This window comes from Scleropages formosus, chromosome 3 (genome assembly GCF_900964775.1).
Source record: "Scleropages formosus chromosome 3, fSclFor1.1, whole genome shotgun sequence".
In the NCBI taxonomy this organism is placed as follows: Eukaryota; Metazoa; Chordata; class Actinopteri; order Osteoglossiformes; family Osteoglossidae; genus Scleropages; species Scleropages formosus.
The window spans coordinates 20,099,585-20,122,855 of record NC_041808.1 but is presented as its reverse complement, the minus strand read 5'-3'; the positions used below and the strand labels follow the sequence as shown (position 1 = coordinate 20,122,855).

The 23,271-nt window shown below is 44.7% G+C and overlaps 2 protein-coding genes across 6 annotated transcripts; both read left to right on the top strand.

Annotated features, from left to right (window-relative positions):
- Positions 1 to 16,427, top strand: LOC108935256 (polyhomeotic-like protein 3). Of its 5 annotated transcripts, none has more exons than XM_018753723.2 (15): positions 1 to 243; positions 4,845 to 5,040; positions 5,157 to 5,318; positions 5,939 to 6,028; positions 6,203 to 6,361; positions 8,574 to 8,648; positions 8,838 to 9,099; positions 9,630 to 10,291; positions 11,834 to 11,927; positions 12,076 to 12,326; positions 12,686 to 12,860; positions 13,187 to 13,301; positions 13,777 to 13,915; positions 14,583 to 14,832; positions 15,230 to 16,427. In XM_018753723.2, exons 2-15 carry the CDS (start codon positions 4,900 to 4,902, stop codon positions 15,382 to 15,384), a joined length of 2,730 nt encoding a protein of 909 aa, XP_018609239.1. In that variant the 5' UTR covers positions 1 to 243; positions 4,845 to 4,899; the 3' UTR covers positions 15,385 to 16,427. The 5 variants fall into 5 exon arrangements, with proteins under 5 accessions (XP_018609239.1, XP_018609241.1, XP_018609238.1 ...); XM_018753725.2 differs by having other exon boundaries at positions 11,759 to 11,927; positions 12,076 to 12,185; XM_018753722.2 differs by having other exon boundaries at positions 11,759 to 11,927.
- Positions 16,428 to 19,226: 2,799 nt separating this feature from the next.
- On the top strand, positions 19,227 to 22,757 carry LOC108934965 (claudin-11-like). The gene is made up of 3 exons (XM_018753209.2): positions 19,227 to 19,749; positions 20,939 to 21,103; positions 21,531 to 22,757. Exons 1-3 carry the CDS (start codon positions 19,524 to 19,526, stop codon positions 21,782 to 21,784), a joined length of 645 nt encoding a protein of 214 aa, XP_018608725.1. The 5' UTR covers positions 19,227 to 19,523; the 3' UTR covers positions 21,785 to 22,757.
- The last annotated feature ends 514 nt before the right edge of the window (positions 22,758 to 23,271 follow it).

The window sequence follows — 23,271 nt, the reverse complement described above, 5'->3', positions numbered from 1 at the left end:
AAGGCGCAGCGGCAGCAAATGTAGGAATGTGAGAATGCGCGGGTGCGGCTGGCTGGCTGTGTGAAGTCCTCCTACACTGCGAGCGGTGCTGTGCCCTGTGTGTCCCGTGTTGTGTGCGCGCTGTGTGCTGTCAGCTGTTCGCACTGTTGTGTTTTTATCTCCATCTTGGAGGACTGACGCATTAGGACACGGCTGGACCCTGGCAGTCCGCGATGCCCCGTGCCTGATCCCGGTTCAACGCAGGTAACGAAGGTGACGGGGACACGTCAGATCGTGTGTGCACGAGCCCCAACCCAGTCGCAGTGAAATGAAAATAATTTTTTTTTTTTTCTTTTTTTTTTTTTTTTTTTTGTTCGAAGCGAGCGAGAGAGAGGCGCTGATGCTTTTGAGAGATGTCATTAGGATGGATGCTGTTTTTTTTCTTACTTTGGTTGGCTTGTACCGGGTGACTGTGTGCAGTACCGCTGTCTAGGCGTTTCCGCAAAAATGTGACGAGCGGAACAGACAGCGCGCGTGCCGAATGCACGTGCAGCCTCGCCGTGTGTGTGTGCGCGCGGGCGCGCGCGCCTCAGTACGCCGCACGGGGACAACATAGGAAATAACGCATCGATTGGTAGCGACGTTCCGTTCGTTCGCTGTGTGAACCGTGTGGGTTAAACAAGGCCAACTTGACCGTTTTGGTGTTCTTCATTGTGTTTCTTGACGTTGAGATAAACGGTTTCTAGGGAAGAGCTGGATGGATGTGTGTGTTGCGTGTCATCATTTCACAGATCATAATTACTAGAAACATGCGTGGACCGGCAGGGGGCATAGTGGTTAGGGTTGCGGTCTTCTCTTCTGTTCATCAAGCCACTTAACCCGCAACTGATGCAGTAATGACCGAGTATTCTCGGACACTTGGGCAAAGCATCCCCTAAATGTTGGCACAGGAGTGTTCATCATTATATGCAGTGATTCTTTTCTTTAGGAAATAAAGGAGAATGTTCTTAATATGGACCAACGTGACATAAACCACTGAAAAGCATGCAGCCCTGTTCAATGTATTTATTCATTCATTTATTTATTTATGTATTTAATTTTTCTCAAGGTGCATTTAATTCCGCTTGGTTAACTTTTAAAAGATGCTTGAGATGAACAAATGTAAAACGTTGCACTCTATTAATCCACACTATATTATGGGTAATTAATGATATGTGTGTGTTTATTTTTCCCCAATAGTTTGTTGCTCACCATGAGTATAATAGTGCTGGAAAGCATGGAGTCCCTTTTTTTTTTTTTTTTTTTTTAATTATTATTTTTAAACAAGAGATACACATTAAATTGTACATGCCCCTGGATATTTACTGATTTTGCACTAATTTTACTTTTGATTTTGGCTGACAGCTTGTGACTGATTGACAGCTGGTTTGTCAAAGCAGTATGATTCCCACCTGAGAAGATACCCCTTGATATAGTTTTGTGTTATATTATTATTGTTTTTACACAGTGGTATCCAGTTTTTTTTTTTTTTTTTTTTTTTTTTTTTGGCTGTGTATGTTGAACTGATGTTGACTCTGCATCAGCTGATAAACATCGCCTTCTCTCCTCTAGTGGTGTAGTTGCATTGCAATAAGGTGAAATACCACAGAGGGGTATTTTTTGTTTTCCTCTCCTCGGTTGCCAACTGGCTTATTTCAGTGTAACTCATTCACAGCTGCCTTGGATTTTTCCCTCTACTTTTCATTACTGTGCTAATTAGAGTATATGCTGTGTCCCACTGTAATGAGTACTGTTTGAAATATCCATTGAACTGATAAATGTTTAGGTTTGTTCCAGATTGATTTTTGTTGGTTGCAACACTTTTCCATCCTGAAACTGTGCTCAGTGGATTACCTTGCCACCTTGTAAACAGTTTGGCTTCTGTAATCTAACAGCCAAACAAACAAACAGAATTTGTTCATATTTTTGTAGCAGTTTATATACATAGAATAATATGAGCTATCGCATATTTTCCCTTTAATCCAAGTACAGAGAGTTTTGCTACAATGTGTGTTTTATGTAGCTGATTTGGGGGGGCGCGGTGGTGCAGTGGGTTGGACCGGGTCCTGTTCTCTGGTGGGTCTGGGGTTCGAGTCCCGTTTGGGGTGCCTTGCGATGGACTGGCGTCCCGTCCTGGGTGTGTCCCCTCCCCCTCCGGCCTTATGCCCTGAGTTGCCAGGTTAGGCTCTGGTTCCCCGCGACCCCGTATGGGACTAGCGGTTCAGAAAGTGTGTGTGTGTGTGTGTGTGTGTGTGTGTGTGTGTGTGTGTGTGTGTGTGTGTGTGTGGCCGATTTGTTGAAATGGAGTGAATAAATAGCAGGGCACCATTTATATAGCAGAACAAAGCTGGTCTCCTCAGTACAAGCGATTTATCGTTTATTTACAATGTTTTCCACACACATGTTGGCTGAAGCCGCTTATCCCAAGCGGGGTCGTGGCGAACCAGAGCCTAACCCAGCAACACAGGGCGTAAGGCTTAGAGGGAGAAGGGGGACACCCAGGATGGGATGCCAGTCCATCACAAGGCACCCCAAGTGGGACTCGAACCCCAGACCTGCTAGAGAGCAGGACCTGGCCAAACCCGCTGCACCACCGCACCCCCTGCTGTGTTTTCCCACTAACTTCTAATTTAATTTTGTTGCTGTCATGCGAGTTTTCGTATCTGATTGCTGTATTTTACGTGCTCTGCCTCAAAGCATATTTTCCCCATTTAAGCTTATTTTATTACACCGATTACTGTAGTGACACGTGCCCTAGGAACACAGCTAGCCTGACATAGTGCCACTGATCGCTGCAGTTGACCCAAATATCAATTATCAGTTGGTAATTAAGAAAATAATTTTTACTTTTATTTTAAAATAGTAGGAATTCCCTGAAAATATTGGACCAACGATCCGATTAAACTTGTGTGAGAGTGAACTTTAAAATAATGATATTTTGTTTCCCATATTAAATAAGGATTTTAATATGCAGTGAATGTAATTTAATTGGGTTTTTAATTTCAGATTGTCCTGATATCGCTAAACCTTTAACATTATTATAAACTTTGCAAAGTATTACTTAAACTTCTTATTTTTAAATGCAGCTTTGGGAAATAAATGAGTGACTTCCTGGCTTACGGATAATTTCCACCCTGAAATTTGATTGCCACTCCCATTATTTAAAAAAATGTTGTCAGGGTTAAATCAATTGATTCCATTCATCTCCGAGTAAAATGAATCTTATATTTAGAATGAATACATTGCAGGTTTACTTTAATGACTGTTTAGTTTATATGCAATGTTCATTATTAACTTATACTACCTTCATGACCCTTATTACCTTTATTTATTTGAGCTTTTTTTTTTTTTTTTTTTTTTAAAAATCCTTTCCCTGTGTTCTTTGTTTTAAAGTGCTGTAATGATGCACCCCTTAGCTGTCAGTGACCTAGCTGTGTTCTTCTGCACATTTTTAATACCTTAGATACTTAATGTATGTTAGCTGTTCACTGTCAGTACTGTGTTAAGTGTTCTACTATCACACAGACATTCTTGCATCTCTATATATTTGTAGGGCATTTAATTTCATGGCTCTAGACTTATGGTTGATAAAACCTTAAACCAGTTTAATCGTTTTGGTTGAGCATTAAATTTGGGAAGGAAAGAGTTATATTTTTTATGAGCAGTTTGGGTAATATTTGCAGTAATTAGCCGAATGTTTGGTAAAGACAGAAAGCTACAAAATTTGGCTTCTAAAATGCCAATAAGGGGAAAACCTAACTTTAAGAATAATAATGTTGTTGTTGTTGTTGTTGTTGTTGTTGTTGTTGTTGTTGTTGGGCTTCATCAAAACAACCAAAAAGCTAAGGAATCCTGTTTATAGAAGTAAAGCAAATAGTTCTAGTTTCTCATTCATTTCACATATATTATGAGTGGCATTGAAGCATTTATAATGACATAACAAAATTAAATATTTACTGCACCTTGTAAATATTTACTGGACACTTTTTCTAATCTTAATGGTACTTCTAACAAGACAATACATAAAGTGACCTATTTGAGAAATCAGTCATGGTTTCATAACAGGTTTTCCATTACACATGTATGTTAAAAGATAATGTGCAAATGTATATGCTTAACAGGCGTATATGTTTAATAATGGTATATTTTTCGCAAGTGCTTTGAGTACAGTATTTTGTTTACATGCTATTTTTTTCACACACTATAAATAGGTGGAATTGTGAGCAAGGCCTGATTTTTGCAGAGCACAACTAAGGAACCGAATCTGTCATGTGCCAAAAGGTGGCAGAAAACTTGGTGAGGATCGGCATACCTAAGCACCTTAAAGGGACAATGTGTACCCCCCCCCCCCGAGGCTTCTGGTATTGCAAGGTCATGATGGGAGGTTGCCATTTCCAAGGCATGCATAAGAATACTTTGTAGAGAGGAATTTAGGAAAGATACTTTTGTGAGAGGCCTCCTCAATGGTCTAATGGTAGACTGCTGTATGCAGTAATTCAAGACACGGGAACACAAACTGGCCATTTGGCCTTTGAGTAGCTGCAGTGGCTGGGGTTCCAGTACCCCTCACTGCTTGCAGCTGAGTTGAGGGTAGAAAGGGGTTTGGGGGGGTAAAACTCTCCTCCTGGCAAGGGATGTGGCCTAATGAAACCTGATGGACTGAGAGGAGGCAGGAGAGACATAATCTGCACATCACAATGGCTTTGTGGCAAACCTCTCTCAGCTGCGGGTTTTACACCGTCTCCCTTTGGCACCCATTGTGCTGGATTACTGCACAATAGCCAGAGGCTGATATTAGGTCACGCTGATGTCCTGTTCCCACCCAGGGAGCGGCCCGAGACCACCGGCCGGGGAGACGCGGAAAGTCCGCGCCCAGGCAAGATGGACGGCGAGACGAGCGCGACAACTTCCGCGAGCAGCGGCAGCACTGTCACCACCTCGGCCAGCTCCTCCACCCACGTGCGCAGCCAGGCACCACCTAGCTCCTTGTTTGGCGTCCCCGCTGACAGGCAGGCCGTCCAGGTACGGCACCCGTCTCGGACAGTCGGGTTACGGTTGGCGTCGAGCCCTGTGTTTGTAGAGGGCGCGTGGGGTTATTGCTATGTTGCTGCCATCCCCCCCCTTCCTGCATCCACCAGGTGATCCAGCAGGCGGTCCAGCGGCCGCAGAGCATGGCGGCGCAGTACCTGCAGCAGATGTACACTGCTCAGCAGCAGCACCTCATGCTCCAAACTGCTGCCCTGCAACAGCAGCAGCACCTGCCGGGAACGCCGCTGCAGACCCTGGCCGGCGTGCAGCAGGTGGGCTCACGCCTTCCGTCTCGCTCTGCTTCATGCTTATCGCAGCTGCGTGTTACAAGTCTTTACTGATGACAGTTACCGTAGCGTGAGCTCAGCTGTGACGGAACTTAAGCCTCTTACCACTTCCTTGGAGTAAAACTGCCTGTCCAGAGACATGGAGCAGCTTCACTCCTCTAAAGTGCAGTTAGTTACATTTAGTGTGGACTATTATCCAGAGCACAAGGCAAGATAATGCAGCAGGTGGTGTATTGGTTAGAACTGCAACTTTTGGACTTGAATGGACCCAGGCTGAAAACCAACTTCTTGCTGTCATACACGTAATCAAGGTAATCGGCTTGAACTGATGCAGTAAAAACAGCTCTCCCGTATAAATGTCTAAATAATTGTCAGTACGGTACTTGTTAAGTGTTTACCTTTTCTTGTTCTATTCTTCTCTGACATTTAATTAGAATTGATTTAACTTTTTAGCTTTTTTTTTTTTTTCTTTTTTTTTTCTTTTGGACACTGACCAACAAAAATACTTCAATGTCAGTGAAAACACAATTCTCCAAATGAATTAACTTGAGTGTCTAAGCTCATTGTACTCCGCGTAACACCTGTGACGTGTCTGCCGCTTTCAGGCTGCATTGCCAGGAAGCAGGCAGTCCCCTTCTTCCTCGCCCACACCCAGCGAGAGCGTCCCCCCATCACCAGGCTCCTCCCAGACCTCGGTAAGTGGTCATGCCGCAGTAGACGCGGGATATACCGTGCGGGCTGTGTCTGCAGAGTCTGTATGGCTCCGCAGCGCAGCCACAGCATGTCTTTGTTTTGCAGATCTGCTGAGATTGATGTAGTATTTCAGAATGGTAAGCAATAATGGGACCACCAGTCTCTTTCCATTCTAGATGACCCTGCCCACATCTCCAGTCACACCACAGCTAGGAGGCAGAACGCCATGCGGCAGCTCCTCAGCTACCGGGGGCACGGTGTCCCAGCAGGCCGTGCTCCTGGGGAATGGATCGCCTGCCTGCAGCCAGGCGCAGGTGTATCTGCGCACTCAAATGGTAAGATGGTGGTGGGGGGGGGTGTGCCAGTTGAGGAAGGTCAATGTAAATACAGCTCTTTCCGGTGGTGGATTTACAAGGATATCCCTGTGTTTTTGGCGAGCAGACATGTTTTCTTTACGTGTCTGCAGACATTAGTTATGCTTTGACATGACAGGTGGAAAGAAGACAAGCGGGGAGTAACTGGGCCTCCTGACAGCCGTTACAGGCCCAAGAGCTTCTCTACTGGTGTTCAGAGTGAAACTCATTTTCGCTGCTTGTAAGCCATTTTTCAATGCCAGTGTGTTGGCGAAACAGGCTTCTTCTCAGCAACTTGCTCACCTGCCTCCAGAGGGCCTGGTATTTCCATTACTTGATTAAATCAAAACAAAATGTTTTTTTTTTTTTAAACTGGCAACATGTCATAATTACATTAAGAGGAAGACTGTGAAAGGACTGAACTGTGTGTGTTATAAGTACTTCATATTTACTTATTTATTTACACTATAGGCAGCACAGTGACAGTGTAAACCTGTGGTCGATGGTGTAATTGTACATGGGCTTGATCCCCACTCAGTTTGTGTGGAATTTGCTGTTTTCTTGGTTATGTGGTTTTTTTTTTTTTTTTATTCCGGGTACTCGGGTTTCTTCCCACAGTCCAAATTTGTTTCAGAGGAATTGGTGACTGCGAACTGCCCATAGTATTGTATTTGTGTGTGTTACATTGCCATGCTGTGTAGATGTGTGAATGACTGTAGGCAGGTTAGTGCAGTGTGTCTAATGTTGTAAGTCACCTTGTATAATGCTGTCGGCTAAATACGAGTTTTTAATCATTGTATGTCACTTTCGAGAAAAGAGAGAAATTAATTTCTTTTTTCTCCAAAGTCACTTACAGTGATAACATACGTATTACAATAATTTATCCATTTATACAGCTGGAGAATTTTTACTCTGTCCGTTCTGGGTAAGTATGGTATCTTCTTTATAGAAACGCTGGATGTCAGGCTAAGCCTTTTCTTACACCGTGGTCTCCTTAACATGCGCTCTGCCACCATCCTTGCCTTCCCAGACTAACACCACCCCCCACTGTCAACACACGTGTGCACAGCAACCGCCAGGGTAAAGAAGCTCATATCCTTCACATCAACACACACCTCCATGGAACTGGCTGGCATTTTGTTGTGCCTAGTATATGTGTTTAAAAAAAAAAAAAATGTTGTGACTCTATGGTAACAGGCAAATTAGAAAATGTAAATGTGTACTAGTGTACATCTCTCCAGGAAATAACAGCAGTATTTACTTAACATCAAACCCTTTAGCATCTTGCTTGTACTTGTATATGAAGGGTAAAAGGAACAGAAGTTGTTTTTTTTTTTTTTTTTTTTTTTTTTTTTTTTTTTAAATTTAATTATATTTATAGACATACTGTAGGATCAGAAAGACTCAGTGATACCAAAAAGAATGAACATTATTTAATATGATAACATGCAATTGCTATTAGTCATCTAGTATTGTTATTATATAAGTAAAACTATATTCTTTTGTATATATATAATATCTAGTATTTTTCCTTCACCAACAGTAGTTTGTTTTTCCCCCCAGTAGTTTTGTTATCTTGTTTGATATCGAAGTGATCTTTCATGTGTTTGCCGCTGTGACTTCTCCACAGACATAACTTTTTTTTGTTTTTGTACGAAAGGGACTGCATGAAATTTCAAATGGCCCCAGTATCTCATTAGCAAAGACACAGACTTCATGAATGATTAACCCAGTTCATTTAGCTTCTTTTTGTGACTTTGTTCGGTGTTTTGAGATCTGCTACCACCATTAAACGGCTTATTTAATTTGGTGTATGTATATTGTTTTTTTTATTCATTAAAATAACAGCATCGTTATACCGAGACATTTCAAATAAATCAAAGAAGGTCAAGAATTTACCATATTTCAAAGGTATGATCACACAGTACTCTATCTAAGAGGAATCAAAAGGGTATGAGATATTCCACAGTTTGACTGAATTATCCTCAGACGATCATTTGATTAAATGTTAATTTTCCTCTTGGAAAAACACTTCAGTAACAGTGTGAACCGTAACAATAAAATGCACTTGCAAAGTAGTTAACCCGCGTTTCGTAGGGACCGAATGTTTCGGCAAAGTGTGCGTTTCAGGCTCAGCCCACACTCTTCAGCTGATGCCGTTTCTCTCCCCTCGCTCCTGCTCTCTGTCTTCCAGCTCATTCTCACACCTGCTGCTACCATGGCAACGGTGCAGCCCGATCTGCCCGTAGTGTCCTCTGCCTCTGCTCAGGTGAGCTTGTTACAGGTGTGCGCAGGTGCGGAGCGCGGCGCGGAGCGCACGTGGCACATGGTACACCATTCCTCATCACACCAGTGACTTGTGTGTTTGGAAGTCATGGTGTCCAGGTTATTGGCTTCTCTTTGCTCTTGTATCTTCCAAAATGAATCGTTTAAGTTGTGGTCCCCGCCATCTCGACAGGTGCAGAGCCTGGCCCTCCGCGCGCACCCCCCAGCGGCCACGCCTGCGGCTCAGATTGCCCCGGTGAAAGCCGCTCAGGCACCCCAGGCTGTGGGCCCCTCCCTTCCAAAGAGCGCTGTGCTCCCCCAAAAGAGCGGCAGCCAGCAGCCAGAGAGTGCGGCGGAGGGATCCATCAGTGAAACACGTGGCGCCGACCTGGGCAGGTTACAGCCGGGCCATCAGCTCGTGTCTCCGAGTAAGTCGGCCCAGACGTTGGACACGGGTACGTACGGGTTTGCGCTGCCGTTGGTACTCCGGTGACCCACTGGCAGTTATCTGTGGTCGACAACAGTTTGTGCACGTAATGAATAAACCAAATATACCTGAATTATAATGGGATGTTTGAATTTACATTTATTCGTTTAGCTGACACTTTTCCAAAGCAATTTAAAACATTAATCTACCCACAGTTATTTACCCATTTGGGCACTATAGTAATTTTAATGTAAGTACCTTGCACGAAGGTACTATAGCCAGAGGTTAGATTTGAACCTGTGGGTCCAAAGGCAGCCGTTCTAACCACTCTGCTACCAGCTAAATTTGATTGTTCTCTTGGGTGGGAAGGTGAACACTTCGATCAGCCACAAATTTGTGGAACTTCAGGTATGGACCATAACAGTGAAATACATTTGAAATATTGCCAGATATGTCAGGCATTGGAGGGATTTCTCAGTATGCTAAACTGAATGCTGCTGCTGTTGTTGTTGTTGTTGTTGTTGTTGTTGTTGTTTATTATTACTACTACTTTGTCAGGTTCCTATACAGCTGTCCAGTCTCAGGCTTTGGTGAAACACCAGCTGCACTGTGCTTCGGGCCACAAGGGGGCACATCACCAGCTCATCATTCAGCAACCTGCTGCCACCCATCGGCAGGTGCAGCACATCGCACTGCGCGTCACCACACAGGAAGCTCCCTCCCAGCACTGTCTGCCTGTGCCGAACCTAAGCACGCCGCCCGCAGAGGCGGTCCAGTCACAGCACTGTGCCACGGTTGCTCTGTCGTCGGCCTCTGAGCCGGAGACCGTGACCGTGTCTGGTGCCGCGCCGCAGTCGCCCGCCGGCCACTCGCCCACCCTAATCATCCAGCCTCCGCCTCCGGTGCTGGTGTCAACCCCTCCGCAGCTCAGCGCAGAGCCTCTCCCCCAGGGAGCTCCCTTGGGCCAGACGTCTCTGCCCCCAGCTGTGCCTCCACCGCTGCACTCGCACCCCCCTCCGGCTTCGCTGCAGCGCCTCTCGCTGCGCTCGGTACAGGCCCTGGCTGCGCAGTCAGGCCAGATGTTGGTGTCAGAGGAGGAGCTGCCAGTGGCTGAAGCGCTGGTGCAGATGCCCTACCAGTCCCTCCAGAACCTTCCTCCACCGCAGACCATGGCTGTCGACCTGAAAGTTCAGCCTGCTGCTTCAGTGGAGCCCCCAGTGGTGAGTGTCTTCGTGCAGCTGTGACCACTGCTAATTATGGTATGGCCCTTAGAGTGCACTGATTCTTTGTTTTATGAACATTTGATATGCAAATTTTATAAGATATGAACATTATTTATTTATTTATTGCCATTTTCTTCACTTTTTTTTCTTTTTTTTTTTTTTTTCTTTCTAAAATTTCTGTTGTAAAGGGCAAACGACTGGCATTTCTGCTTGCTGCCGTTTAGTTGGCAGGGAAACACGCTCAGAGTAGAAACACAATAGAGGTGTGGGACCGCCTTCATTCAACTCGCTTCCACGATGGATGTTTAAAGCTTGTGTCAGTGATCAACAAGAAAATGAGGAATGTTGTACAGGTTTATGGTATAAATGAATGTAGCTAAGTTGCTAAAAATCTTGAGCTGGAAAGCCTTTCAAGTTTTCCACTGTTGTGTAACTATATCAAGGATTTTGCAGAACAATACCTGTAAGTAAATCGAGACATGTTTTATTAAGCTTTCATGCATTGTGCTGTTGATGAAGATGAATGGGGCCTGAAGTTGATAAACATTAAATTGGAGGTTGTGGTTTTTTTTTTTTATTATCAGGAACTTAAAAACTTTAATTTCACTGTACTTTGCAGTTAAGAAATATGTGTTACACACCAATGTAGTGGTGTTGCGTTACGTGTACCCTGTCTCCACCGTATGTTACCGGGATACAGCAGACACCACAACCTTGCACTGAACAGACAGTTGATGGGTGGATGGATGTGTTACAGTGCCTATTTTAGTTATAGGGGTTTATGAGATTTTTTACAAAGCCCAAGATATTAATATAGATGTTCCTTCACTTTTTATTCAGCTTTTATTGATTGTTGTTTAGCAGTAAAACTGACTTTCGAGTGCCGCACAAATCAAGTTAGAGACTTCCAGTCCCAAGTGTGTTTGTAAGTTCAGGACCCAGTGGGACTGTGAGTGGCAGTACAGTAAGTGTAAAGCAATGTAAATTTACATTTATTCACTTAGCAGATGCTTTTCTCCAATGCAACTTCCAATGAACTCTATGTAGTGTTATCAGCCCACACACCTTATTCACCGTGGTGACTTACACTGCTAGGTACATTACTTACACTGAGTCACTCATCCATACATCAGTGGAAGACACACTCTGTGTCACTCTCACACTATGTGGGGAACCTGAACAGCATGTCTTTGGACTGTGGGAGGAAACCAGAGCACCCAGAGAAAACCCTCAGGGACAGGCAGACACAGGGAGAACATGCAAACTCCACACAGACTGAGTAGGGATCGAACCCTCGTTCTCTCGCACCACCCGGGCGCTGCGAGACAGCAGCACTACTCGCTGTGCTACTGTGCCACCCATTGCCCTAGTATGAAGAGTTCTCCTCATATTTTATTTTCCCCAGTTTTGCAGTTTCACTTTGAGTGTGTGTGTGCTGCTGGTTATGTGTTGCATGCTGGGTAGTCAGCCCAGCAGCTCTGTGAGGTGGACGGGGTTTGCGCAGTGGAATCGAGGGAAGACGGCCTCGCCTGTCCACAGAGGAACTCGACTCCGACTCCCCCAACTCTGTCGCCATCGGCTGGTCTGGAGAGGCACTGCAATGACGTGTCGCCCCACTCGGATGACTGCACAGGTACCGGGAATGGAGGGTCGTTCTGGTCACTCGTACCCTAGGAGGTGTGAGATCTGTGATGCTGTGTAAATTTACCAGTGCAGAGCTGTGTGACGCCCCGCTGCCCCAGCCACACGGCACTGAAATTGGACCGCCTTTTGCTCTGCAGCGGTTTCTGGCTTTTCCTGCTTAACATCAGCCGGCAACGCCTCCGTGATACGATCTTCTGGGGACCCCCCTTATGTCAACCGCTCCCCCCCTCCCCTCCTGCCTGCCGTGGTAAGAAGCACCAGCAAGCACCCCCCAGCCAGCCTACCGGGGGGTCCTGAGAGCCAGCCCCCACAGGCGATCGTTAAACCCCACATCCTCACACACCTCATTGAGGGCTTCGTCATCCAAGAGGGGCTGGAACCGTTCCCGGTATGTCCACAAGAGGAAGCTGTTGTGGTGTGATAGCAAAGCCCAGGCGTAGACAGGCTCACCACAATCATGAATGGTGCACTAAAAGCAATTTAAGTTGCTGCAAAAGTAATTTAGGAAGCATTGGCTTAGCGTGCGGTAGTTCGACAGTTTGAACCTGCGAACTGTGAAGTGTGGAATTCTGGGACGGAGCACATGGGTCCGGAGTCGGAAGCTCTTTTGCAGCGGCTCTGATAGTCACCTTGTTGCTGACGACCTTTGTATTAAACAGATGACACGTGCAGGGAAGCTGAGGATGCTCCAGGATGTCGCTGGGGTCAACCAGGGCTGTATGATGTCGGGACTTTTTCCCGCTACAGGTGAGCCGTTCCTCACTGGGGGTGGACCAGCAGGCCACGCTGCCCGAAGTCCAGGAGACCAAAGCCAATGGAGGACGACAGCCCGATGACTCCCTGATGGACCCGGAGCAGGCGGAAAACTCCACAGACACTGACATGGACGAGGCCGTCGACGCAGCCAACGCTGCAGTGGACGGTAAGGTTCAATGCTGCAGTTTCCACTAAGCGAGTTGCCTCTGTAGGCGTGGCCGCGAATCTGTGATGTCGGACCATCGAAACACGTGTTTCGGGCGAATTTGTGTGTGTGTGTGTGTGTGTGTGTGTGTGTGTGTGTGTGTTTTACAGCGCTCTGCTGTACAGATGACTGCAGGGAGTTCAGTGCAGTGTATCTAACACTCCAAGTCACCTTGGATAGAGGTGGCAGATACTACGTTATCATCATTAAACGTTGCTTTGGAGAAAAGCGTCTATGAATGAATAAAAGGGAATGCAAAACCAGACCTTCTCTCTCACTTTTGGCAGGCATGTCAGAGGCAGGGCTGACCGATGTGTTGCGGTGCGAGTTCTGTGGGAAGACGGGCTATGCCAACATGTTCCTCAGGTCAAAGCGTTTCTGCTCCATGACCTGTGTCCGACGGTAAGCTTCTCTCTGCGGTAAGGTCGTAATTTTGGGAGATGCAAGCAAATACAAGCAGCATCCTATAGCTCCACTAAACTGAAACAATACATATGTCATGTGATGATGTACAGCAATTCGGTGGGAGCTCTACGCTGTCTGCATTGGCTCAGTTATTGTCTTGCACCCGGAAACCATTTGGTTATTAAATTCTCTCATGAGGAATCTAAATAAGGGAAAATAGAATTACTTACTGATGTCCTGCTACTCCCTGAATATACATCAAGATCCCCATTGCACTTATTGAGAACTTTTATTGCATTATTAATCGGCAGTTTCCAGGTGATACTGGATTTTGGGACACAGATATGCAAGGGTTAAAATTAGGAAGAAGGTTTAAAGTTTGGTTTTCTTAAGTTTTCACTTCTTCAGGGTTCTACCCTTTATATAACAGAGCAACATAACGCATACACACACACTTCCTTCTTGGCCCAAGGTTCAATGTCAGCTGCACCAAGCGCATCAGCCTGCTGAAGGCAGAGAAAGTGTCTCGCTGGCCTCGCCGGACAGACGGGAGGAGGGGGCGGCCCCCGCGTCGCATCGACGGAGGTTCACGGGAACACTTCCTGCGACAGGTCAGTGGTTGGACAGATGGGAAACGGTTCCACAGGGGGATTGTGGGTTTTCCCGGGCAAGAGCCTCCTTTCCATCCGGCCCTGTTTCCAGTTTCATTGAAATCACCATCGATATGAATCGGTGAGCATTAGCAATAAAGTCATAAGTCTGGTAATGCAAAAAGTGCTGAAACACAACCTTCCAAGTGGCAGGGTTTCCTCATTCCTGTAGCTACAGTTAATCCTAGCATAACCGGACTAATAGGGGGAAGGGGGTGCAATTATGACCGGTCATTCCAACGTATCGTATACATAACTTCCTTCGCTATAAACATTTTTTTTTTTTTTTTTATTAGATTTTGAGTTACACACACATTTTCAGAACCGCTTGTCCCATACGGGGTCACGGAGCCTACCCGGTAACACAGGGCGTAAGGCCGGAGGGGGAGGGGACACACCCAGGACGGGACGCCAGTCTGTCGCAAGTGTTTTTAAATTTTGGAAAATATATTTAAAAGCAACATCGTGATGCACCGGACCACACGGTCCCTCCAATATCCAATCACCCGAGATCTGGTTAAGCACAGATGAACTGTATTCCTGTTGCTATGGGGATCTTTCTGTATGACTCTCACAGACGAGAGCATTTGAAGACCACCCTCATCTCACTCTAAGGGGCTTCCTACAGGCAGCAGCTCCATACAGCAGCATTAGGGAGGCACAGCCACTGCACGACATGGAGGTGGATGAGGAGGAGGAAGCCCCTGTTCCCATGACAACGAGGCTCCGGCGGCAGGCGGAACGGGATCGTGACTGCACTCGAGGGCTCAGGGTGAACGAGGCGTCGGACGGCACCGATGGCCCCCTGCAAGCTCCTGCATCAAACCCGATGCTGTGGACTGTCGAAGAAGTCTGCTCCTTTATATATAATTTACCAGGTAGAGTATGGGTCTAGACTCTGCATTACCACAGTATTTAGGGAATTTACATTTACAATTTAGGCGGAGCACGGGAGCGTGGTAAGTTCATTTGTCTTGGACAGAAAGAAAGGGCTGTTTAACTTCAGTCCTGGGGGGCACGATCCAGGTGGTTTTGATCAGAGCTGGTAAATAGGCAACCTAATTGTACCTAGTCTTGACGAGACCTTTTTAATTCCTTTTCTGGGCTCTTCCTCACATAAGGGCGGCTGAGAAATGTTCTGCAATTCTGTGGACTAACAGACGTTCAGTAGACCTGCAGCTGTAGTGTGAAAGGCCACACGGACCCACATGGGACAGTGCTGAAGCAGTGTCCCCTCCTCCTCCTCCTCCTCCTCCTCCTCCTCCTCCCCCCCAGGGTGCCAGGAGATTGCTGAGGAGTTCCGCTCGCAGGAGATTGACGGCCAGGCACTGCTGCTGCTCACAGAGGAACACCTCATGGGTGCTATGAACATCAAGCTGGGCCCTGCACTGAAGATCTGCGCTCGCATAAACTCCTTGAAGGACCCATAGCAACAACCCACCCCAGCATGGAGATACAGCCCAGTGGCCTCTCCACCCCTTAGAACCTGCAAAGAGGTGACCTTTGACCTTAGGGATTTTGTGGCAGCTGAATGGTGTGTGTGGCTGTACCGTAGGGAGCAAGGTGTGTTCTCCTGTCATATTAGACCCTTCCCTCTCTGTGCTCTGTCTAGGAGTTTACCCATAATGCCGCTTAGCATATAGCTGCTTGGTACAACCATGTGATGTTGTCTCAAGCTGTAGAAAACATTAAACATTTACAGGAAAACCAGTAAGGTATTTGAGGATCCAAAAATGTAAATAGAGGCCTCTGTCTAATATCATAGTGACTTTGAAACAATTTTGTATCAACATACTTGTGTAACCATATCTCATTCTTTTTTGAAAACAAAGTGCATTATAACTCTTCAGGACAATATTTGAAGATTGTCTTATACTGAATACACTGTATTCATTTTCTGCAATTTCTACACAATGTTATGCTTAGTTTTTAACATTACAAAATCAGACATAATTATAGCTCTTTTTTTTTTTTTTTTTTTTACATTTTCAAAACTGACGTGGGGACCACAGATGCAGACCGAATAAACAGTGTTGTACAGAACTTGTTGGTAACCAATGTAATGGCAAGCATGTTCCCATGAAAACAATATTCCAGTTGTGATAACTTACTATACATACAAAGATTCTGAAAGCCTGTGTACCCCAGTTTACCAATGCTTAGAGGGGTGTCATATTAGTGTAATAGCTGAAAATAATACAACAAAAACCTTGTCTGTCTTATGCATGTCTGTTTTTAGATATTATTTTTCTAATATGTATCTATATGAACCAAGGCAGCACTGGCGTGGAAAAAATGTAGAGGTTAGTGAAGCATTTATAATATATAATTTTTTATAATTTATAATGTATAACAGTTACAAAGAACTAATTTATGTTGAAGTATAAATCCAGAGTGATGAAAATACATATATATATATATATGAGCTTAGGTAATATATCAGCAGTTATTTCCTTCAAGTATCTTCCTTCAATACAGAGTGCAGCTTATACAATATTTACATATTTTGTAAAACTGTCACATACATGAAAGTTGTTACATTTCTATGTGCACTTATTTTAACACCAATTGAATTACTTGTATTTTAAATTTCATATGTAATACTTTTTCATAGGATCAGCAAAGACACACAGTACATTTTAATAGTTTATTCTTTCAAAAGGAAAGGTGGAAAGTCTAAAATTTTCTATAAAATAATGTCCTTGAATCGAAGATTTTATTGTAATGCTGTGCAAAACAACGAAATTATGATATTCCCTGAGTTTTTCAGACGGCAACATAAAACTATATATGTATACTTATGTATAAATTCCTGCAAAATTATCTTTAAACAGTAAGTTCAAGTAACATGAGTTATCTAAAGGTACTAAATTAAATTATACACAGTGACAAATTAAGAACTGTGGGAAAACTTACAGAAATATATATTATGTAGATTGTGTCATATTTACAGTATGCTATGCTGTTCTAATGCAAACCAAGCACTCGATGGAATGTGTACCTAACTAATGGGTTCAGTTATTGGTGCCAAGCCTGGCCTGACGCCGTGTCCTGCGGAAGGCCCGATTCCTGCTCCGAGTCAAGGTTTTGTGCTTTAAAATCCAGTTAGCACTCCAGACAAAGCGCGGGATTAGCGGCCCTGTGTGCGAGTCGCCTCGCCGATTGTGGGTTCACAGATTTGCACTCGTTTTGCCGTAGTGATTGTCTGTCTGTCTGTCTGTGTCTGTCTGTGTGTGTCTGTCTGCTGATAGCTGGATTTCACACATGCCTCTTCAAGAGGATGCAGCACAGCCAGCAAGAGGGGGGAAAAAGCACTTTGTGAAAATACTAGGAAAAAATATTTGTGGAGACAAAAGCGGAACCCAGTTTACACTGGGAGGAGAAAGCAGAATAGGGGTTTGTGTTGAGCTACATCCGTGCCCTTTATTGAAGGTGATCGCTCAAAGATCGTCTAAGCCGGCTTCTGTCGCCATCTAGATTCTGCACCTTTCCAATACAGCCATGGGCAAACGAAAAGAATACCGCTCTGTTTTATAACAGAACGGCTAAGGGCTCTGGCCTGTGTGTGTGTGTGTGTGTGTGTGTGTGTGTGTGTGTGTGTGTGTGTGTGTGTGTGTGTGTGTGTGTGTGTGTGTGTGTGAGTGAGGGAGACAGATGGAAAAACGGGAAGAGTGTACTAAGTGGATTTGGTAAGAAAAATGGGTGGCTTGAATTGTTTAGTCTCTGTGCCATGTCAGTGTGTTTGTTTGGATTGCTTGAAAATATTATGTGTCCGTTGTTCCCCATAGGACTAGAAGAATGATTGACCTTAATTTCATAGTTACCTTAAAGAAGATGTTTAGTATAAATAACTCAATCAGTATTGAGATGTTGACTATTAATAAACAAGTGATAGATTGCCATCACACCTTTTGCCCTTAGTTTTGTCCCTTTCAACCCCCCCCACAATTTCTTCTTAATAAAATGCAGATGGCTGCATTTTGTTTGCAATTATAAATCTAGAGGTGATTAAAGCTGGAATATGTTATTTTATAAATGCACCTTATAATTGCACATTTGTGTGTGTTTTGCACAATTTTATTATGAAAACATGATTTTATGTTAGCACATTGTACTATGAAGTTTGAATGTATAACAAAATTAAGATGTTTAAGCTGTATTTATACTTCTGTTTTATTGAACAGTAGTGCAGTGTTCTCCAGAGTATGTGTGGGATATCAATAAAACCGACATTTGGTACAACTCTTATGGGTGTCGACTCTTCCGGGTTCTCTTGCTGAAATAATACACTTACTGGATACACTTGATTCTGATGTTATGAATGTTCAAATCTATGAACATTTTTATTTTTGATTGCATTTTCTTGCTGCATATTATTTACAGAATAATTCATCAAGCAACATTAGTTGCAGACACTTTTCTCCAAAGCGACTTCCAACGAATGTAGTGTTATCAGGCCACACACCTTATTCATGAAGGTGACTTACATTGCTGGATACACTATATCACTCATCCATAGATCAGAGGAACACACTCTCTCTGTGTGAACCTGAACAGCATGTCTTTGGAGTGTGGGAGGAAACCAGAGCACCCGGAGACTTACACTGCTAGATACACTACTTAGACTGGGTCACTCATCTATACATCGGTTTAACGCACTCTCTCTGTGACACTCACACACTACGGGGAACCTGATTCACATTTTACCCACAATTCTCAACTATTTACAATAAAGCCGTTTTCCCGCTCAAATGACACTCCCCAGTAACGCGGGTAACGTAAAATGCACATTTAAATTATTACACAGTATTGCTAAAAATACAAGATAAGACAATTTCTGCTCTTGTCACGTTCAGCTTCGAGTCCAAACGCGTCCGTTCGCAGACCCGCCAAACGCGGCGAGGCCGCATCCGCGCCGTCTCAACGCTAGATGGCGCTGCTGCGTGGCGGATTGGAGCGCGAGACGCGCGGAGCGGGACGGTCGCGCTCACTTCGCGATTCGATTGTTGTGCCAAAGCTTCCGTGCGGGCGTGATGTTTGAAAAGGAGCTGAAAGAAAACTTTCGGCTTGAGGAGAAAAGTGTCCGGTTACAGAAGTAACCCTGACACTTGTTGCACTGAACTTACGGAGTATTTTTGCGAGCTCGATGGCCCAAGACTGGCTGGTGGTGGACGCAGGTAGTGTGGGGGGGTGGGGGGGGTGTTCCGGGCGGGGGGTGCTGGGAGGTATGAAAACCGTTACTTTGGATTCCTTTCTTCCTATTGGCTCCAAGTTTTCGGAGACTTTTCCACTGCGTATAAAAGAGATGAGCGCCGCGATCCTCATCTTCTCAGTTCGCGTTTCGGCAGGTGGATGTAAACTGAGCATCTGCGACTTTTCTCTCTTTTTTGGATTATTTTAATGAGCATTGCGGAAGGGAACAGTTGTCCGCCTTTGCAGCTCTATTCGTTTCGGCAGTTTTCGCAGTTTTTTACTACCCGCACGCTGACTTTTTTCAGACATTATATTTTATTACCAGTCGGACTTTGCGTTCCACCCCCCCCCTCCGCCCCCATCATCCGTCGCGTCCATGGCGAACGGCTGCCTGCGCTTGTGCGCCTTCGTGGTCGGCTGCGTGGGCTGGATCGGCCTCCTCATCGCCACGGCCACCAACGACTGGGTGTTCACCTGTAAGTACGGCATGAACACGTGCATCAAGATGGACGAGCTGGGCGCCAAGGGCCTGTGGACCGAGTGTGTCATCTCCACGGCGCTCTACCACTGCATCTCCTTCACCCAGATCCTCGAGCTGCCCGGTAAACCCTTCACCGTGCGTCCATCATCATCATCATCATCATCAGCAGCAGCAGCAGCAGCATCCATCACCACACCTCCACACCGTCCTGGATCAGTCACACACAAGGGACAGGGGGGGGGTGGCTCCTAGCGAAAGGGTCCGCGCTGCTGCCTTAGTTTATACCCAATGGTTGCATGCTCGAATCCCACCCTCACCTGTAGAATCCTCGAGGGAGGTACTTACTTTAAATTACTCCAGCAAAAGTATCCACTTCCATGATAAATCACTGGGTAAGTAATTGTGAGTAGCTTGACACGCCTTTGTAAGTCGCAAGTTTAAAAAGAAGCGTTCATTTCCGTTACTATTTTGAGGGAAAATCAAACATGCCTCATACTTTTCAGTCGTGAAAAAAGGCACATCGGTCCAAATCCACATCGCTTTCTCACTCTTTCCCACTCTTTCTTATAGCAGAAGTCGCCGCTGAACGGTGTTCAACTTAAGACGCACTTTTGTGCTTTATTTTAACGCCGCAGAGCGGGGGGGGGCTGACTTGTACCACGTGACTGACAATGTTACCCTTCTTTTAGCTTTGTCCCAGACGATTTACAATCCGTTTCACACTGATTTAGAAAAATTTTATGTACAGGGTATTGCTACTGTAAATATCTTGATCAAAGTAAAACATATATTGCACAAGAAGGAGGAGGAAGTATTAGTTTTAATATCTGAGAAGAAAGTATTCATTAATTTTTTAATTTGGATATTTCAAAGCAGTTCACCTCTCACATATTAGAATTAGTTGTTATAATTCAGTTGCTTGCTTTTGGTAAATTATTTAAACGTTCAGTATGCATCAGAAAGAATAAGCAGCCAGGGCATTATTGCAAAAAAGCCTCTTGTCATACAGCCTAAACTATCAGTAGCCTTGAACAAAGGTGTAGACTAAATAAGGCTTAATAATAATAATGATGATAACACAGTAGTCACTGTTGCCCATGAGGTGAAAATAATCCATATTCATAGTGTTGCAAATACATACAGGTTTTTCTGTACATTTAAACTGTTCTTACAGACGAAGGTAGTACGCGGTAATTATAGTTATTATACATAGACTTGTTCCCAAGACTTTTTCATCGCCTTGATTTCAGAAGTATTTTTTAACATTAAAATTGTATCTTTTTAAAATGTTTGTTTTCATCTCTTCTCAGCATACATGCAGACGTCTCGCACCCTGATGGTGATCGGGTCCATCCTTGGACTGCCTGCGCTGGCCCTTGTGCTTCTCTCCTTGCCCTGTATCAACCTGGGCAATGAGTCTGAAAGTGGTAAGAACAAGCAGTCGGTACTTGGAGGAGTCCTGCTTCTGATAATGGGTGAGTAGAATGTCTGCTTACGGCAAATTCGGTGGTGCCCACCTAGAAAAAAGTCAGTTAAACATTACATGCATGTTATTGCTGATTTCATGCATTTTAGTCGTTTGTTTGAGAGAAGAAATCCTCCTGACTCTTTCCTTCTCTGGGGTTTATTTCAGCATTGGTCCTCTGTAGGCCTTGGGCAAGGCTTCCCATAATGGATGTGCGTAACAGGGATAAAGTGCAGCGTGACAAATTTAAGCTTCGGCTGCAGTTTTAGTCAGGGTCACCATCACAGCTGAGTTTGCAATGTTAGTTTTGCGTAACTGACATGATAAAGTAGGAGACCTGTACTCGTTCCTGGTGTGAAACACACTTATGGTACATCTATGCTGCGTATTGCTTTTATCCCTATTGATGATTCGAATGTCTCACTGTCTCTCCCCAGCGATATGTGGTATTGTGTCGACCGTGTGGTTTCCCATCGGGGCTCACTACGAACTGGGTCTCATGTCCTTCGGCTTCTCGCTCTATGCCGGCTGGGTGGGCTCAGCCTTCTGCCTCCTGGGTGGATGCATGACCAGCTGCTGCTCCAGCGACCCCCCAGCCCAATACGCGGAGAACCGCTTCTACTACTCCAAACAGGGGACTGTCAACACAGCCCCCGCTTCTGCCAATCACGCCAAGAGCGCTCACGTGTGAGGGACTGAGTTTCGGCCTTCACAGAGACCGCGCCTCTCTCACGCACGCACACGCGGATACACAGTGCGGCAGTACCGCATACGTCCATACCCACAGACACAACTCCCCCCACACATGTGCTCAAGGTCACTCAATACAATCCTGTGGAACACAAAGTATTGTGTCCGAACCGGTGTTTCAGGTAGGAAGAAGTGGCCGTCAACAGACAGTTTCAAAAACGAACCTTGCAGGAGAAGATGGCCAACAGCTGGCGAGCGCTCCGTCCAACCTCTGGCTCCTGGTCCGAGTATGGGCCCGAGGTGCACCGGGGACTCGTTTGAAGGAGACTCATGGTCTCCTTTTGTACCCATCTCCCACTGTTGTACTATAGTTTTTTGAATACTCTTTTTAAAATTTCCAAACAACACATTTGTTTGCTTTTTGTTTTAAAATACTGTATATTTTTGTCGATGTATAAGATAAAAAATAATTAATTTTTAGCTGCAAATGACAAAATTACGTGCACAGACAGATACAGCGATAAATGGAAGGTGGCACGTGGTTGTTGCTGTCAGTAAAGAGAGAAGTAAGAGGTGCAGGTTAGAGAAATTCCAATCATAAAAGTCAAGTAAAACTGTTCAGTAATGTTTTGTAAAAATGTTCAGTGATTAAAAACATGTTTTGAGACAGGTGAATTGTGCGCAAGTTTTACTTTGCTTCTTTATTAATGGAACCTGGGCTGAAGCACCATGTTTCTTGCTCAGGGTCGGGGTGTGGCCAGCTATGCCATCCAATACGTTTTAATTTTTCGAAGGTGTGTGCTGAAACTTCACGAAGGCGCTCCTTACACATACAAACACACCGCTCCTTGTTAAAGTTGTCTTCTAACTGCAGTCAAAAAAATAGTATTGTCTCTTATTTATTACTCAAAAGCTTGATTCTGTTACATGCTGTTTTTTTCTGATTTATTAAAAGTGTTTTTCACAAAAACAGATGATGCCTGGTTTTGCAGTTGATTCCTCTGGTCAAGTAATGTGAAAGCCAGCAGAACATATAATTTAGTATAGAAATGAAAGAGGTAAAGGATTCACAGCCTCTCTCACAGCAGATGCCTTACCCCTCTCCCCATCAAAGAAGTAAAGTAAACGATGAGGTGAAAGGCAGGATTCGCACATGAGGTTTTCTTTATGATGAACAGCTGTCTCTGTTGGAGATATGGATTTATGCTAATAAAATTTGCCCGAGATAATTGGCCATGCTAAGTTCAAATGACTGGCACAGAATACCTAATCAAAATTTATTTTACGTGCTCAAGGCTTGTTCGCTGGTTTCTTATGAGTATTTCAGAGCAAAGGCTAATCCAATTATACCTCCTTCTACTACAAGATTTTAGGCGCTTTTCTCATAAATCACATAATATTGGCACAATATAGTGAACAGACAGCTGCCGATCTGGTGTATAAGTTAATGAAATTTGGGCCACGGTATTTTGGAGGAAACAACATTGC